This window comes from Caloenas nicobarica, chromosome 2 (assembly GCF_036013445.1).
Source record: "Caloenas nicobarica isolate bCalNic1 chromosome 2, bCalNic1.hap1, whole genome shotgun sequence".
NCBI classification, from domain to species: Eukaryota; Metazoa; Chordata; class Aves; order Columbiformes; family Columbidae; genus Caloenas; species Caloenas nicobarica.
Genome location: NC_088246.1, coordinates 141,037,792 through 141,055,483, shown reverse-complemented (window position 1 = coordinate 141,055,483; position 17,692 = coordinate 141,037,792). Strand labels below are relative to the sequence as shown.

The 17,692-nt window shown below is 53.3% G+C and overlaps 1 protein-coding gene across 1 annotated transcript; it reads left to right on the top strand.

Moving 5' to 3' along the window:
- Positions 1 to 893: 893 nt before the first annotated feature.
- GDF6 (growth differentiation factor 6) lies at positions 894 to 11,722 on the top strand. Its single transcript, XM_065629695.1, has 2 exons — positions 894 to 1,230; positions 10,854 to 11,722. Exons 1-2 carry the CDS (start codon positions 894 to 896, stop codon positions 11,720 to 11,722), a joined length of 1,206 nt encoding a protein of 401 aa, XP_065485767.1.
- The last annotated feature ends 5,970 nt before the right edge of the window (positions 11,723 to 17,692 follow it).

Below are 17,692 nucleotides of genomic sequence, written 5' to 3'. Positions count from 1 at the left end.
TATATTGGGGGATGCACCTCTGAAAAAACGAATGAAGAGGGCTGGATAAATCCTCTTGCAGAAGACAGCTCCAATGCAAGGAGGATCTCTGCCCTGCTTAGGAGAGGTTTTCTGCCTGTCACAGGCTGCACCATTTATGTTGCTGCTGTCGTCTGCCCATCACTGAATTTTCCCAGGTCCTATCCTAGCACTGTGCTCCCTCTCAGGCTGGTCCTCTCTTGGTGGCTGTGCAGATTTTGAGAGAACTGTCTCTGTGTCTTTGCTCCTGTGCTTTCCTTTCCCTCTCTGATGAGTGGCAGGGTTTGCTGCAAGGCAGCCTGCTAGCTGGGCCCTAGCGCATTCCAAGGTGAGACCCCCACTTTCCACCAAATTCTCCTTCTTGAGAGACCCCTGCTTTATGCCAAGCTCTCGACAGGCACATAGCTGGGGGAACACGGAGAGAATTGCAAAAGACCGTTAGCTTCGCCGGAGTCTGTCCACACCCGAAACCAGAGCACCCTCAGCACCTCAACGCACCAAAGCGTTGGCCGGTTGATGAGAAGCGGTACCCGAAGGGTTGGCAGCGAGACGCTCGGCAGCTGTCCCGGCCCTCGCGTCCACTTCCCGCGTGGAGTCCGCACTGAGGAGGGAGCGAGGGACCCCCAAGCACCCGACCGCGGGGTGTCCCGCCCCGCCGCGGACCGCCCCGCGGGGGCGGGCTGGGTGCCCCCACGGGGCGGTCCGCGGCGGGGCGGTACCCACGGGGCGGGGCGGGCTGCTCCGGGCCGAGCCCGCCCGGGTGCAGTCCCCGCTCCGCGCCACGCCGCCGCGCAGTCCCCGCGCCGCTCCGTGGGCCGCCGGAGCCGCACGTCGGGCCGCCCTCCTCTTCTTCCCCACCGCCGCCGCCTCTCGCTATGAATGCACGCTGGGCCCTGCTCTCCGCCGCCTTGCTCGCCAGCCTCCTCTGGGATTTACCTTGCTGCCTCCCGGCTTCCCTCCCCGCCGCCTCGGAGCTCACCGCCTCGTCCAAGGGCGGACGGGGCCGCAGGGTGCCGCGGACTCCACGGGACAACCGCCCGCGGCAAGGGGGACACGCCGTGGGCCGGGCGCTCCCACGAGCGGAACCTCACGAGTACATGCTGTCTCTGTTCAGGACTTACTCCATCGCGGAGAAACTGGGCATCAACGCCAGCTTTTTTCAGTCGTCCAAATCCGCCAACACCATCACTAGTTTTGTAGACAGGGGACGAGGTAAGTTTTTCCCCCCCACGCCCCTCACCTTCCTCTCGGGGCTGCGGGCGCCTCGTCCCGCGGCGCTCCGCAGCTGCTGTCCCGCGGAGCCTAGCGCTGGGGAGGCGGGGAGCGCACTACATCGGTCACTGGTGTTTTTCGCCCCCCTCGGTATTGCAGAAACTGGATTTTTCCGTAAATTGTGGATCGAATTGTTTTATTTTAAAGCAAACTGCCCTGCGGCGCTAAATCCGAACCGCAGCAGCCGTAAATGCTGCGTGAGAGAAACACGCGTGTTCGCCCCCGAATCGTCACGGGGTGATGCGAAATACGTCCCAGCTTTGCAGGCGCACTTTGGGTGTAAACGCAACCTTGGGGAAAAAAAAAATCGCTCTTCTGGTTTCTTTCTGTCTGCAGAAGAAATGATCGCTCTTATCGCTGCGGCTGTAGTGCCAATATTAAGTTCAAACTGACCGAGGGCAAACATATGCTGCCGCAAGCTGCTCTCGCGTAGGGTCGCTTTATCGGGTCCACCTGGAAATTCACCAGCTCCGTTTGAAAGAGCTGGGGCTGGGACACAGCCGGCTCCGCATGCGGGGGGTCAGCCTGAAGCTCAGGTAACTCCCGGCCGCGGGGCTCAGTGGGGAGCGGCCCAGACTCGCCGTCTCCTTCGGGGCCGTATCCTACGGCCTTTAAGCCTGGTGTGTGCGGAGCTGGTCCTCACCCATCCCGGAGCCGGGGGTGACAGCGGGCGCCGCTCCCTCGGGCCCTCGGCTGCCCCCGCAGCGCGGAGAGCCGAGGGGAGAGGGCGGGGCGGGCGGCGGAGCCCGGAGCCAGCCAGGCTCCAGGCCTTGGCCCCACTCATCCCGGGGAGCACCGGTGCCGTGGGGCTCCCGGGACCCCTCCGCGACCTGCAGCCCCGGCCGGAGCCCCGCTTTGCTTTTCTCTTGTTTTATCGCTCGTAACCGAGGCAGCGGGTGGAGATTCCTCAGCGATCCAGAGGAAAAGATAATTTCTTTTCCCTCAAAATTGTCTCTTTCCCCACTCCCCCCCCCGATTACCGTTGTTTGTGAGCCTTTAACGATATTAACAGTTTCTCAATGAAGGTTGTGTACTCTTTACTCCTCTCCCCCTCTCTGCGATTTGAAGGTCCTCCCCTCCGTTCACGCCCCCCCGCCGCGGTACCCTGCCCGTGTACCTGCCGGCGGCTGGCAGCGGCGTCCCGTAGCTGCCGGCAGCCGGGAAAGCACGCCGACCTCCCCGCTTCCCAGCATTTTCAGGGAAAAAAGCAGCGCCAGGAAAACCGCACGGCTTCCTGGAGCCACAGGAGCCACTCGCTCCCCAAAACAAACCAAACCCTAATCAACTCCCTCCGCCGCCTCCCCGGTTCTGCAATCTCTCCTCCCGCCTGGGCACCCACGGCTCAGCCCCTTGCCCCATCGCCACCCCCGGCTCGGGGTCCTCCTCTGCAGAGGGGGCTCAGTGAGGCTCTTCCCTTCTCGCCCCGGTGCCCGTGGAGTCCCTCTGGGCTCGGGTGGGTGCGTGGAAGCGCTCACGGTGGGTGTCCCCCGTGGTCGGAAGCGCCTAGAGGTTTCCGTGGGGAGAGGGGACACGGGGTTTTGCTTTCCGCCTTCGCCTTGTGGGAGTTGTTTTCTTCGTCGCTGCTAAAAGAGAGGGTGGAGGGAAGAGGACACGCTTTCTAGAAACACGGTTTCGAAAGTTCAGCCGTCAGAAACGCGCTGTCCCGCTTTCCCCCCGGAGAGGAAACAGGGTGCTAATTCTGCGAGCCGCAGGGAAATAGAGACGCGCTCAAGATCATCTTATTCTTGATAACCAGAAGAAAGACAGTTAATTTAACAAATTTAGCTCATCTCGCTGCATGGGAGATTCTGCTCCGGGGGAAGTGATTTGCTAACAGAAGTCCTGGTTTGATTAGGGAAAAGCCTCACTTTTCCCCATTGATTTTGATTTGATGTGTCACAGGCTGTGACCTTCTGCTGGACCTTCTGAGGGTTGCTTAGCATCAAGCCACTGATTGGAGTATTTCAACTCAGTGATCTAATTGAGTGTTCATGTCATAACATATCAAATATTGTCTAGTCTCCCATAATGAAGAGGACCAGCCAATGGCACATCACCAAAAAACTTCAAGAGAGCTTCCGTTCCTCTGAAGTGGTAGCTATTTTACTGCCCACCTCCCCGTGGGCTCCTAGCCCAGTTAATTGGCGAGCTGGAGCTGTGCTGATGATGAACAGTCTCAGGGAAAGCGGGGGGGCGGGGGGGAAGTTTCTGTCAATTCATTTGCAGACAATATAGCCGCCCAAATTGACCCAATTAGATGGGCTGCTCTTTACCTAAGCGGCAGCTCCGGGGGGAGACGGCGGTGGCCGTCCCTCCCTCCCGCCCGCACGGCATCCTCCACCGCAGTATTTCGGGGGGACAGCAGCTGGGAGAGGGAGTGTGGAGCAGCTTTTAGTCCTGCCGAGAAATGCCCTTCCTGCAAGGCGTGGGCTGCTGTGCCCGCGTGTCCGTGAGAGCGTCCCGCGGGAACGGCAGCTCGGCATCCCCCGGCCGCAGCAGCCGGAGTGGCTGGGAGGGGCAGAGAGCTTCGGTGAGGAAGCCAGAACCGCTCCTCTCCGACTCTCGTTCGTTTTCCTTCCCGCTTGAAACTAATAAGATCGCTTCCAGTCTGGCTCGAGAGGACGAAAGCCATACTGCTGCATTGTCTATACATACTTTTTTTTTAATTATTTTTTTTCAGAGGTAGAAATAAGTGCATAAAGGAGGGAAAGAGTTTGCGATTCCCCCTTTTCCACTTCCTCCCGCCCCCCACTCTCTCCCCCTTGTTACGGTCGCAAGATCAGACAAGACTTAGCTGAATGTAGGAAAATTACTGTTGGCACATGAAGTAACTCATTAAAACGCAGATGGTGCTCTCGCTGGCCTCAGGACCCCCAGCATTGGAGCTCCACAGTAACGCAGGACAATTAGGAGCTGCAAGGACTCCACCAGGCAGAGGAAAAAAAAATAGAGCAGGAGGGAGCTAGAGAAGGGAACTATAAACAAGCAAATCCACAGCTAGCAAGAAATGCGGCATGGCTCGGAAAAAGCCGAAAACAAAAAAAGAAATATCTGGGGTGCGAGGAAGAGCGATTTTCAGAGAGATCTCCCGTGGGAAGGGAATCCACAAGGGCCGGCTGCCGTGGGTTCAGCTCGCCTTTCCCTTTTGTGTCTGCAGAGCTCCCCGCAGCCGCGATACCGCGGCCGGGCTCTCCCATACGAAATGTTGAGCTCCGCGCCTAAGGGAAGGGGAAACCAAAGTGGATCGAGATCATCTCCTTTCCCCTTCTCGTTTTCTTTGTGCAGTTTCGTGTTCCAGTTAAGAGACAGCTGATTCAGACGGACCAGGGTCCGACCACCGTTATTTTGCTCTTGCCGTTAGCAACGGGAGGGGGGTGAGGAAAGGGGGCAGGAGGAAGGGGGGATGCCGTATGCAGGAGCTGGAAATGGCCGGGCTGCGCGTGTGGCTGAAGAAAAGAGCGTAAATCCCACTTGAAGTTCATCTAGTGCAACATGTTTATGCAAAACAGCGGGTTTCTGGGTGGACCGAAAACTGCAATGTACTGTAATCTGTGCAGAGCCTTTGCCCAGGCAGTGTTGTAGTTGGCAGAAGGAAAATGAAATATAAGCAGGGAAGTATTTTAATGGGGAAGGAGGGAATTCACAACTGTTAATTATTTGGTGACCTTGTATTCGATTTGTTTGAGCCCCTTATAAAAACACTAATGCAGACCAGACGGCTGGAGCGCGGCAGCGAGCAGCCGGTTCCCATCCCCGCCGTGCGCCCGGGGAAGGAGCGGGCGGCCCGGCTGGCCCGGCCCGGCGGCGGGGCCTCCGCGCCCGCGGAGCCAGCAGCACGGGGACGGACGGCGGTGGAGGAGCGGGCTGCGGCTCCGCGCTGCCTGCTACTGCGGGATATCTGGAGGTCTGGGTTTTCCTCCGCGCTGCCGGAGCTGCGGAAAGGGAGGGGAGCGGAGCGCGGGGCCGGGGCGCGGATGGACCGGGCAGCCGTGCGTCTTTCCCTCCTGAAACTCGGGAGTTTCTTTTTGTTTTGTTTCGTTTGTTTGTTTTCTTTTGCAAAGGCGCAGCGGGACGGGAAGAGCGGTCTGGGGAAAGCAGAGCCCTCGGGCGCCGGGAGACGCAGCCCCGCGGCCACTCCGCGGCTCAGACGCCTCGGCGAGGCGAGTGCGCGGCCGCGGAGGCACTCTACTAACGACAAGGGATAAAGCCTATCAAGGCATTCCGGTGGCTCATTTCAGACCCGATCCTGACTTTTTGTTTTTAAGTTTTTAATCCAGAATCTCCTTTGCGGGGCTTGCTAAGAGGCGGCGTTCGATTTTTTTTTTTCCTATGAGGAGGGTAGCATCGAGCTCTCCGCTTCGGGACTGTTGAGTTTCCGCCGCCCGCGGGCGATGCTGTGCCGCAGCACAGGCTGGCCAAAACCAGGAGACGAGAAGCCCGTGGGGAAAAAACCCGGCGCAACCCGGTGTCAGCCCGGCTCGTGTGCTCGCAGCAGACGGCGGCATGGTCAGGCTGCCCAGCGCTGGGCACTGCAACTGGGCGCCTAGCCCTCCTCTTTTTCCTCCTCGTTTCGTAGTTCCATAGAAAAAAAAAAAAGCAACCCATTGGAGAAATGATCATTTCCTTGCGATTTAGGCGCAGGATGGAACTGAGGCTGGTCGTCCTTGCGTGCCTGAAGTCTGGTTTCTGAGCGAAAGGGGACGTTTCAGTCCTTGCTAGTTGTGGCCAGATCTGTATGTTGGGTTGCTCTGTCCCGGTGCTTCCGCATATATCGCTCAGAAATATCCTCCAAAGCGTCCCCTCGCTCCGTTTCTTAGCTCCCAGTGCTGGGAATATTCAGTCCAATTTTCTCAATACGAATAGTTTTGGAGGAATGATTTATCCTCGATCGAAGTATTTCGGGTAGCGAAACGACCACAAACGGGCAAAGGGAAGTGGGCTCGGTTAATGTTTGTTACAGCAGGTTGGAACCCCACAAGGAAGCCCCTCTCCGCCTCAGCGCAACTCCTGGGGCCATGTCGGCAGACGGGGGGCCAGGAGCCCCGTCGCACGGCCCGTGGCTGTTGCGGCGATCTCTCTGTCCCCGAGGGCCGAGCGTCGCTAGTGGGAAGCGGGGAGGTGGCGAGAGGTGGCTGCCGGCAGCGGCGAGCGGGGCGAGGGCAGGCAGCCTTCCCGGCGCAGGTACGGTGAAGCGGTGATCAAAGGTATATTGCAGCCAGGTGCCTCCGCTCTTCAGGGAAAAAGAAAAAAGACGGCAACAGCCCTTCCTCTGCTCTCTGGGGTTTCGGCAGGATTGGGAACCTGTCCGAGGAAGATGTGGTCTTTCTCGATTACTCGATAGAGGAGCGAACGAAACATTTAAATCTAATCACTCGATGTAATAAAAAACCACGGCAAGGCAGGCTCTGCGAGATGCTGAACTGAAAACAGGAGAAATACCACACATGGAGAGTCAGCCTCTTGTTTCCACAGCTCGAGTAATGCTCCGAGAGAAGTACCTGTCAGCCTTGCGACTCTGCAGACAACGTGTGGGCAGCCCTTTGCAATTACGGGGGATATATGTTTTAATTTCCAGATTATTGTTGAGCGAGCGCCTGCAAAAGGTCTTTAAGCTGCAAATGTGCTTTTGGTTTGCGAGTTTAAATATGGCTTGAAAGAGAATTTGGGAATGGGAAAATTCTTCTTGAATGTGGTTTGGGTATAATTTGCAGTGATGTAAAGTTAAGATCTGAGCCCTGATGAATTGGCTGGGAGCCCAGTACCTGATCTGCCATGAAAAGGGAAACTTTGTATAGCCTTCCTTAACCCCCGGCTCGCCTCAAAGCCCAGGCTGCCGGCGAGAAAGCGAACCCGGGAAGCGGGAGAGGGTTCACACAGGGAGTTAAAGGAAACGTCCCAACCCGATAATTCATTTAACCTTGGGAGATGATAAACGCGTCGCAACCGCAAAACGGAGGAAAGCGGCGGCAGAGGCGGGCGGGGGCCCGGCGCAGCCCCCCCGGCCCGGCACGGTGCACACCGCTGCCCGGGCGCTTTGGGGAGGGCAGAGCGGAGCAGGGCTGCTCTCCTCCCCTGCCGCTGACACATTCTTAAATTCCAGGTAGATCTGCTCCCTTCTCCACCCCCCTTCCAGCCCCCCCGCAAGCTCCCAATATTTTGTCTTTGTTCGGAAAAAATAAACAACGGGGAGTCGAAATAATAGTAATACTTACTGCGTAACTACCATTCATCTAAGTTAACGTTACAAATATAAACCCTCCCCTCCGGTGCATTTTCTGCAATGTGGCTTTCCCCAGCCCGGCTGGATGTGAGATGACTTTGGTGCTCTCTCCAAATATTACGGTAATGGGAATAACGATAATGAGAATCTCGACTGGCCTGAGAAAAAAAGGCAGATCTCGAACTGGCTGCTGAAAATCCCGGACCTCACCACAGCCACTCGAGTTTAAAGGCAAACTGAAGAGGACAAGCTCTGATCCGTGTGTGCTCCTCACAAGGAGGTAGAGGGACAGCCACGGTGCCCCCACGCCGTCACTGCTGCCGCTCTTTGTGTGCTGGAAACGCGGTAGCTTCGCTGGAACAAAGGTTCCCCAAACCAGACCCATCTCTCTCCAGTTTCTGGAGGCTCCGGAGGTACCGCTTTCCCTCCCGCCCTCCGTTGCTTTTCCCACCCTCTCGACCGTGCTGGGAGCGAGCCAGTACTGGTTTAGGATTATGTATTCATCTGGAATTATTAGGTTACAAGAGTGAATAAATAGCGTTTATCTGATCGGATTCAAAGCTGCTTATTTGAAACAACCGGCAGCCCTGCCCCTTTCGAGAAGCGGGAACGGGCAGCCGCAGGAACCAGAGGGAGTCCTCCAGCGCAGAGTCGGTGCTGCCTAAACCCGGCTCGGAGACTCGAGTGCCCGGGGACACTTTTCTCTGCCTTTCGGCCATGTCCCCAGCGTGCCATGTCACCGAGCTAGCCAGATCGGCCGTGTAACGCGTTCAACCTCCGCCAAGCTGGAGCTTCAAAAGATGCTGCTGGGTACGCGTCTTAGGCGCACCCCCCCACCCCGCCGCATGACAGGGGTCTGCAGACCCTTTATAAACCGCTTGCAGCACCGGGGACCGGCGAGGAATTCAGCCTTTTCCTGCTTCACTCCCATCTAACCCCCACGCCTGGATGTCACCCTTGAAGGGGCCGAGTCCCTTCGCCGGGGACACCGGCCAGGAGTAGGACGAGGAGACGAGTGAGTGGGGTGTCTGCTCCGGAGAGACAGCGCGCTGGAGGCAGCCCATCCCCCACCCCCAACCCATCGCGACAGGGAGTACCAAACGGGGCGAGCATCTGCCTTTGAAACCAAGCCTGACCACCCCCTCCCACCACCCCTCAAGCAAAGAGGTGGCTTAAAAGCCAAGCTGTGCCCAGGTTCGGCTCTGCCCACACCCTAAAGCCAGGAGAAGGGGCTGATCCGGTTTCCTCGACGGTCGCTGGAGCCGTCGGAGGAAGATGGAGGCAGCTCGGCGGGGCAAGGACAACCGCCTGCGCCGTGTCGAATGCTCGGGCATCTGAGAGATGCTGGGCGCAGCGAAAGCCAAAGGCGAGAAGAAGAAGGAAGAAGAGGACCTGTGCGTTCTTGCCCGAGGGATGCACGTCCTTTTCTGGCTGAAGTCCCCAGTTCTGCCTGGGACCCCCTTGAAGAAGGGGACGATGGTCCCTGAGCTCTCCTGAGTTGTCAGACCCTTCTCCTGCAACCCAGGACAACCTCAGCCCCCAGCCACACTGGCCCAAGTGTGTGAAGGGCAAAAGAACACTCCCAGATTTACAAGCGACCCATGGGCCAAATCCTGCTCCGTCCTTGCAGCGCTGGCGAGACCGTCTAGCGCCTACAGGCAGGTCCCTCTGTATTTAACTTTTCCTTTCAGCAGATAGTCAGAGCAGATGTTGTCGTCACCCGGGGCTGTGACGACATTTTCCAGGCTGTGTGTGTTTTTTACAGACTCCCTCCGGACCCTTCCGAGAGGTGTGTGCGGCCGACCGAGCTGCCTCTCGCTCCCGGCCGTGCTCTCCTCGCTGGGGAAGAAGCAGCCTTGCCGCGGGGAAACCGCCGAGCCTGGGGCAGGATGCGGGGACAGGGATGCGGCAGGCCTAGGTCCAAATTCCCCGGGGTGCATGAAGGGCCTGACCTATTTTGGCACCGCTCCCGTCGGCGCGCAGCCCCCGCGGAGCGCAACGCGGTCAGGGCGGGGCGGCTCCGGCCCGTGAACTCCCTCTCCCTGACCGACCCTCGGTGTCATGCTGGGGGCGCGGCAGTGTCCGCGGCCTTGCACCGGCCTCCTCCTCGCCCCGGCGGCAGGACAGGGGTATGGTGTTAGGCGGGCACCCAGCTCCGCAGCCGGGGGTGCGCCTTGGGTGCGCGGCGCGGCACGGGCCGGCGGCGCAGCCTCCCACGGCAGCTCCCCACGGTGCGGGAGGAATGTGCTCGGCTGGCAGGCAGCCTCCGCCGTGGGCTCTCGTGGCCTGGAGTGGGCTCCCTGTCCATGCTCCGTGTCCCTCTTGGCGTCTGGAGGAACGCGCAGCGACACAGGGCGACTTTAGAGTATGCTAATCCGCACTGATTAACTGCACGTTAATCCGCATTGATTTTTACATTGCCATGGTGCGTCTGAAGATCTTGGATTGCATAAATCATCCCGTCGTCCCTCCTGCCCCTTCAGGAGGTCCCCTCAGACCTGTCGGGTAGGGCCGAGGTTGTGAAATACACTGATTAGGAATCGCAATGACCTTTGATATCAATAAATAACACGGGGCTGTATATCTCTTTAGTCTCTGTTTCTGCCCCTGGAGCGGGCTGAGTTTGGAAAAGCAGTGAGGGGTTGCTGAACAGAGGCTCCAGTGACACTTTTACTATTGAAATCTACACAAGCTTTACTAGCTTCTGGGGAAACCCAGGGGCTTTGGGAATTTTTGTATTTGCTGGGTTGTAAACATTTTATTGGAAAGCAACTCAGGGGAATCTGGTTTGCTTTCCGCACTGCACTTCATACACCAATGTGTCAAAAAAGAAGTCCAGGTTTTTCTCTTGAGGGAGAATATATATGTGTGTATGTATATATGTGTGTGTAATGTACATGAGCACACAAACATTACCATTCCCACTTTGTTGGTGCGGGTGATGGGCAGAGGATGTGCATGGAGTAGGGACTGCCTCTGGTGCAGAAGAGTGGTCTCCTGCCTGGTGTGGATCCTTCCATACCTCTCTTCCTTCTCCTTCTCCTTCTCCTTCTCCTTCTCCTTCTCCTTCTCCTTCTCCTTCTCCTTCTCCTTCTCCTTCTCCTTCTCCTTCTTCTCCTTCTCCTTTTCCTTCCTGCCGTCCCCCGGGCCCGGCTCGGGCCTGACTCCCGGCGGAGCCCCTGGTCCCGGTCTGGGGGCGGCCCCGGCTCCGGGGGGCGGGGGTGAAGTCGGCAGGAGCGGCCCTGGCCGGGCAGCCGGGGGCCCTGTCCACCTTTCCTCTCGTCGGAGACCTCTTGGCAGATCCCCTGAGCGCAACTGACTGTAATTATTTTTTATCTCGCAGACGATCTCTCGCCCGCTCCCTTGAGGCGGCAGCAGTATGTGTTTGATGTATCGACCCTCTCCGAGATGGAGGAGCTGGTGGGGGCCGAGCTGCGGATCTTCCGCCGGGCCCCCCGCGGCCGCCCGCTGCCCGCCGCCCCGCTGCACATGCATCTCTTCCCCTGCCTCTCGCCGCGGCCGCTGGACTCCCGCGCCCTGGACCTGCGGGCGGCCCCGGCCGCCGGCTGGGAGACCTTCGACGTGCGACAGGCCCTGCGGGAGCAGCGACCCTGGAAGCGGTTGTGCCTGGAGCTGCGGGCCTCGGCGGGCCGCGGGCAGCCGCGCTGGCTGGACCTGCGGGACCTGGGCTTGGGCCGCCGGACGCGGCCGCCGCAGGAGCGGGCGCTGCTGGTGGTCTTTACCCGCGCCCGGCGGCGGAGCCTCCTGGGGGAGCTGCGCGCCGAGCTGGGCGCGCCGCCGCCACCGCCGCCCGCCGCCCGTCGCCCGCCGCCCCGGCGCCAGCGCCGCACCGCCTTCGCCAGCCGGCACGGCAAGCGGCACGGCAAGAAGTCCCGCCTGCGCTGCAGCAAGAAGCCGCTGCACGTCAACTTCAAGGAGCTGGGCTGGGACGACTGGATTATCGCCCCGTTGGAGTACGAGGCCCATCACTGCGAGGGGGTCTGCGACTTCCCGCTGCGCTCCCACCTGGAGCCCACGAACCACGCCATCATCCAGACCCTCATGAACTCCATGGACCCCGGCTCCACGCCGCCCAGCTGCTGCGTCCCCACCAAACTGACTCCCATCAGCATCCTCTACATCGACGCGGGCAACAACGTGGTGTACAAGCAGTACGAGGACATGGTGGTGGAGTCCTGCGGCTGCAGGTAGCGGGCGGGATCCCCCTCGGCGGCAGCCGGGGCTGCGTCTGGCGGAGATGCGACGAGCGGGGACTGCCCGCGTCCGCCCGGAGCGTGCCTGGGGCGGCGGGGACCGGCGGGCGGCGCGGAGGGGCGTGTGGCGGCGGCGGCCCCGGCGCCGGTTTGCCGCGCCGGCAGCTGGGACTCGGGCAGCGCCTGCCCGCGGCTGCCGGGCGGGGAAGGGCGAACGGGCAGGGCAGGCGGCGAGGCCCCCGCCGAGTCCCTTCCCCGCTTCCCTTCCCGCTCCCGGGGTTTATCTGGCGATCTGTCCTCCTCCTTTCGAAGGTGAAGGCAATTTACCAAGTACAAAAGGAGTCGGGGGAGGGAGAGGGAGCAGACTGAGCCCTCTCTCTGAAGTTGCTCCGAAAAGGGCTGTTTCATTTCTTCCCTCTCTCTTTCACATTCCTGCAAGATTACCAGCCAGAAATAGCCTACGGCCCCCACCCCCCAAAGAAAAAAAAAAAAAAGGAAAAAAAAAATCTCAAGATTGTAATTACCAGTTAGGTTTTATTTTAAGACAGCGATGAAAAACTGTGAAGAGCGAAGTGTTACAGAAAGCACAACCTGGGTGAATTGGAAAGGAAACTCCTTCGGATTTCACAGCCAGTGCAAGGATGCCATTGCCAGATCTCTAGGTAGCTCTAGTTTGGCAGCCCTCGAAACCTGCAGCAGTATTATACGCAAATGTTGTGCTGGAAAAGGCATTTTGTGTAAGATTTCTGTTTCTTTCCCACCTGTGGTCTCAGCTATGGCTTCACCTGAGGAAAGTGCACTTCGAAGCATGCCTAGCCCTTTCTTAATGTAACTATTATGTTCTTAGTTTCAGGCTTTTCCCCACTGATTTCTAGAATTGTTGGCTTATCTGGTTTTGCAGAGCTATAAACTGGTGGAAAAAAAAAAAAAAAAAAAAAAAAGAGAAGAGAATAATAATATAAAACAGTAATAAAAAGACTCGACCAGGAGCAATAATTTAAAATGCACATTTTGTTTTGGATGCACTGTTGTTCATATAAAAGTTGTAAATATTTGTTTATTTAAACAGACTGAAAAGTGCAAAATGGAGATGAACAACATGCATTTCTTTTTTTTAATGTACAAAACATTATATGCACTCGAAATGTTATAATTTTTAATATTTTTTAAAGTTTATATTTGAGTTGTACAGAATTAAGCATTAGTCAAATATTTCATCCTTACTTAACATTATCGTTTCCTTAAGATATTATTACAAGATTTAAATTCTGTGCTAATAATGGAGAAAAGAACTTTTTTTTTTTTTTACTGTCTACCTCACTATAATGCAAGTATTTACAACTCTAAAGTTATCCGAGGTAAATTAATATTCAGAATATTTTTACAATACACCTTTACTGGACGATACTACACCTATTACTGTATTATTAAACATTTTTTTTTCCAAAAGTCAGCTTGCTTTTATATGTTCTATTATTTGGTTAAGTAATTCTGAGTTCTCAAGTAAACATTGGCTCCAGTTCTAAAATGCTGCAGAATTGAGTTGGAGCAAGTGCCACTTTAAGAGGTACCTAAAGCCATTCCTTCTATCTGAAGACTTTTTGTACTCTCATAAGATCTTTAGTTTCGTCTTTGGTTTATGCCGGTGGCATAAAGCTGCGTTATGTTTTTATGCATTTTATGCAATGATTACTGTAAGTGGGAGAATGCGTTAAGGGGAAAAATTGAGGCAAACATTTGTAAATCTCATCTGTACTGGGCACATTTATATACACTGTATGATGATGATGAGCAAAAGACAATGAATGTTTTATAAATTATTTATTTTGATGCAATGGGTAATATATTTATTAAATATTTCCTGGCTATCTCTTAGATAATGAAGAACTATTGTATGAGTAGCTGTTTCAGCAAGAGAAGGATTCCCCTGCTCTCTCGCTGCAATGCACGTGGAGAAGGTAGTGCAGGCAGGGTGAGGGCTGTGAGCCCCACTCTGGGGGAAAAAATATAGCCTCATCTTAAATGCAGAAGGGCTGAAAGAGCTGCTCACCTTGTGGAATGTGTTTGAAAACAAGGTTCTTTTCATGGAAAGTGGAATTTTCTTACCATATCACAAGATCTGATCTCACACGTTTTTCTCTGGCCAACTTTCACCCCCTCGGACTGGTGCTTGAACAAAGGATTGCAGAATCAGACTGAGTGTTTGAATAGCAGCAGCTGAGAGACCTGCAGAAGAGTCCAGCCTCAGAGCTGGTGCAACTTCCAGAGAAATGTTTATTTTGTAGAACTTAATAATGTTTCAAGTTCATGACTGATAGTAGATTCGGGAATAGCATCTTTAAAAAGAGCGTTCGCTTTAGAGCTGTGTTCACTGTTTGCAGCCAGTGGTGTTCTGACTGGTGTGAACTTTGGTTGCTGCTCCGACCGCACCAGTTCAGTCTTCTGCTGTGGATGAAGCTCCCACTCTCTTTATGAGGGAAAGCAACGGAAAGATGGTATCTGCAAGGTCTGGAATACGGTCTCTGAGGAAAGGTAATCAAGATACATAAGACGCCGTCAACTGGAAATGAACACAAACTAAAAATCTGAAATTTTACAAAATTCATGCATAGTGAAGGCTGAATTGTTTCTTTATTTGGATGTCTATGAGCAAATGAAGTACCACATGTACAGACGATGCTTTGGCTAAAACCATACGCTGAGATTTTTGTTGCAATTTCCTTTCTGTGTAAAAACCAACATCGCTTCTATTGCAAGCCTGTACACTGCATGCTTAGTAGCACGCTGTCCTTTCTGCTCTGCCTCAGATGTGTCTTTGGGGAGCTTCATCAGACAAAGGTCAACTGTGGAAGGCCTAAGAATCTCTCCTGAAGGGATGTCCTCCAATAAGTAACAGAGAAGATTTTGCTGTCTTGGATGTACAGTGTAGAGCAGTTTGCACCTTCTCCTACATTAGCTGAATTTTTGGTGACATCTTTAATGGTGAGAAAAGGTTTGAAAGTCCTTTGTCCCAAATGTCTGGCCTGTGCTTGTTAGATCCAAGGGAAGTGAGGGTACCTGAAAAAAAGCAAAAAGTCAGAATCTGCAGTATCTGCTTTGGAGACAAGCCTTTTGGATTTTACTTACTAAAAGAGAGGAAACGCTGGCCTGTCTGAGCACGTACTCTGGATGCTAGAGCTAATATACCATTATCTGAGCCCATTTTGGCAAGTCTGCTGTTCCTAAAGATGGGATCTCTGCTCATTTCCTTTTTTAGGTCTGCAATATTCTTTTGCACAAAACTGAGAAGGAGCAGTACAGTGCCAAGAAGGAGAAGGGAAAAGATAGAGCAAAGCTGATCGATGGTCTTTCCTTCCTTGCACCTCCCTTCCTCTCTCCCACCCTCGCCCCAAGAACTAACCAGTGACCTGAACAAAAAATACCAGTAATTATTTTTTCAGCTTTTACCACAGATGCTGCAAGCCTTTGTTAGAGAGAAATCCAAATATGGAAATTCAGTGGATGCGCAGCTCAGATCTCTTTGTCTTGCCAAAGTAATACGAATTTTCTTTTCCATTTCTCAACTCCCCATGCTCAAAATCATATTTAAAAAGGGGAAATTATTTCTTTTATTATGTTGCTGGCCAGAAGAGGGAGCAGAATCTATGAAGTAGGGGAATAGACACCAGCGGACAGAAGACAGCTGAAGCCAGTCTGGCTGATGGTGTGATACATATCAGCAGATGTTACACGATTCACCCATCGCACTGGTTGTGTTGCTCAAACACAAGAAAACCACTGGCTCATCTTTGAAGTATAGATATGCATCAGAACAATTAAATTCTGAGTATTTGAATGAAAAAAAATAGCGCGGGCTTAAGCCCTTACTTTGCAAAGACTGCTTCTCTTTTTTTAGACTGCAGACTCCATCTTACATTGATTTATGGGAGGGTTGTATGTTTGCAAATGGTTTTTGTGGGAAAATTCCCCCATGAAGAGTAGATCCAATCTTACTCTTCCTTATATTCATGTAGATGAGAGGTCAATCTGTTTACTGAAATGTATAAAATAAGCATGTTTATTCTTTACACCTAAATGTTTAACCTCAAATGTTAGCTGAAGTACAGAGCTAATCACATTGTATAAAACATCTTCCTTCGTAAGCCCTTAATCATTGCTTCAGAAGCACATCTGAAGCTTTGAGGAAGTTGAGTGGAACTTCACCTTGTCAATCATTCAGAGGCTGGGCAGCAGGACGGCACATTTCAATAGCACATAATTTGTTCTTTTGCAGAGCGACCATATGCTATGAAGGAGAATAGTCCCTGTCCTCTTGTCAGCGTTCAGCTATATTATACCGTTAGATTTCCAAATATTTGTTCTTGTTTCTTTTCCATATCGGACCTGTTGTAAACTGAGGATGTTCCAGCTGTTCATAATTGTGAGGGAGGACAGTCAACATATTATCCCTGCTACGCTCATCATCTGCCTGTTCCTTGATGACTGCAGCCTTGAAAAGTACCACTGTCTTAGTTAATAGACATGACTGTGTGGTGTATTGTACCGCTGGGAATCAGAAAGGGTTCTCCCAAGGTTGTAACCAGTGCTAATTTTGCACAACATCATCCTTACACAGGGTGTAAGACTCCATATTTGCCCATGTGCTAGCATTTTGACAGAGGTAGCGTTCATTTAAACTATGTACGCTGTCAACCCTCTCTCTGGAACTGAGAAGTCTGGAATAGGACTGGGGACTTCTATCCCATAAGACCACTTTCTTACTAACAACTTTCTGCGCCATTTTTTAGGAAAACCCTTAGGAGAATTTCCATCCTATAGAGCACTGTTTAATTAGTGAAAAAAAAAAACCCATTCTTTTCAGAATGTAAGAATTTTATGACTAGAGAAGAACAAGTGAGAAGACTCCTAGGACACCAGTTTTCAACTGGGTGGGCAGGAAAGACCTCAGGTGAATAAGAAAACTGGAGGTCTGGTTGACAACTAATTTCTAGAGTGGAAGTGGGAAATTGCAGGAGGGCCATAGAAGAACAAAAGGGATAACGTAAGGGCAAACTGCCAAACATCTGAGATGTCTTTACACTAATGCTAAGAGTATGGAGAATAAACAGGAAGAATAGGAAGTCTTGGGACACAACAAAGGCTACAGTTTAATCAACATCACACAGGCTCAGTGGAATAAACTGCAGCACTTCAATATTAGCAGAGAGAGTATCATTTGTGTAGGAAGGACAGGCAGGAAAAAAAGGGAAGAGTATTATCTGTTATATTAGGAATGTGTAGAAGGTCAGAAAGAGGGGAGAGACAGAGCTGTTGGAGATAAAATAGAGAGGAACTGTAAAGCTCTACTAATGACTACTTAATGAGGAGGAGGAGGTTGATGTCACCTTTTTTGAGCAACTACTGGGAGTGTCCTGAGGATATGGGGTAGTGGTAATTGAGGACTTCATCTAACCAGATATCTGCTCTAAGGAAAAAACCCCAAACAAACCAAACAAAACCCAACAGCACAGCACAGACAGTTCCTCAAGTTTTTGGAATGTGTTGGGACAGCTTCTTGTTTCAAAGAGTGGAGGTGGTTATGGAAGACATGGCCAGATAAGACTATGATAGATATAGCTAATAAAAAGGAACTCACTAGAATGCAATTGGAGCTCATGTGTCTGTGGAAAAGGAGGACTGAGAGGAGGAAAGCAAGACCAAATGATTCCTGTAAGGCAGATTTCCTCACGTTGGGGAATTGATAGGAAAGGTTCTGCAGGGAGGTGCCGAAGGGAGCTTAAGGAAATAGACAGTTTGGAAAAAGTCCTTATTTAAAGATTCAGTAGGAAGCTATCCTGCTGGCAAGGAGGACAGTGTTGGAAGAAGTCAGGGGTACTGAGTCAGGAGCCACTTGGTTATCCGAAAACAAAAACTCATCACACAAAAAGTGAGCAAAGACACTATACTAGAGAAAGTAAAAGAGAAGGGC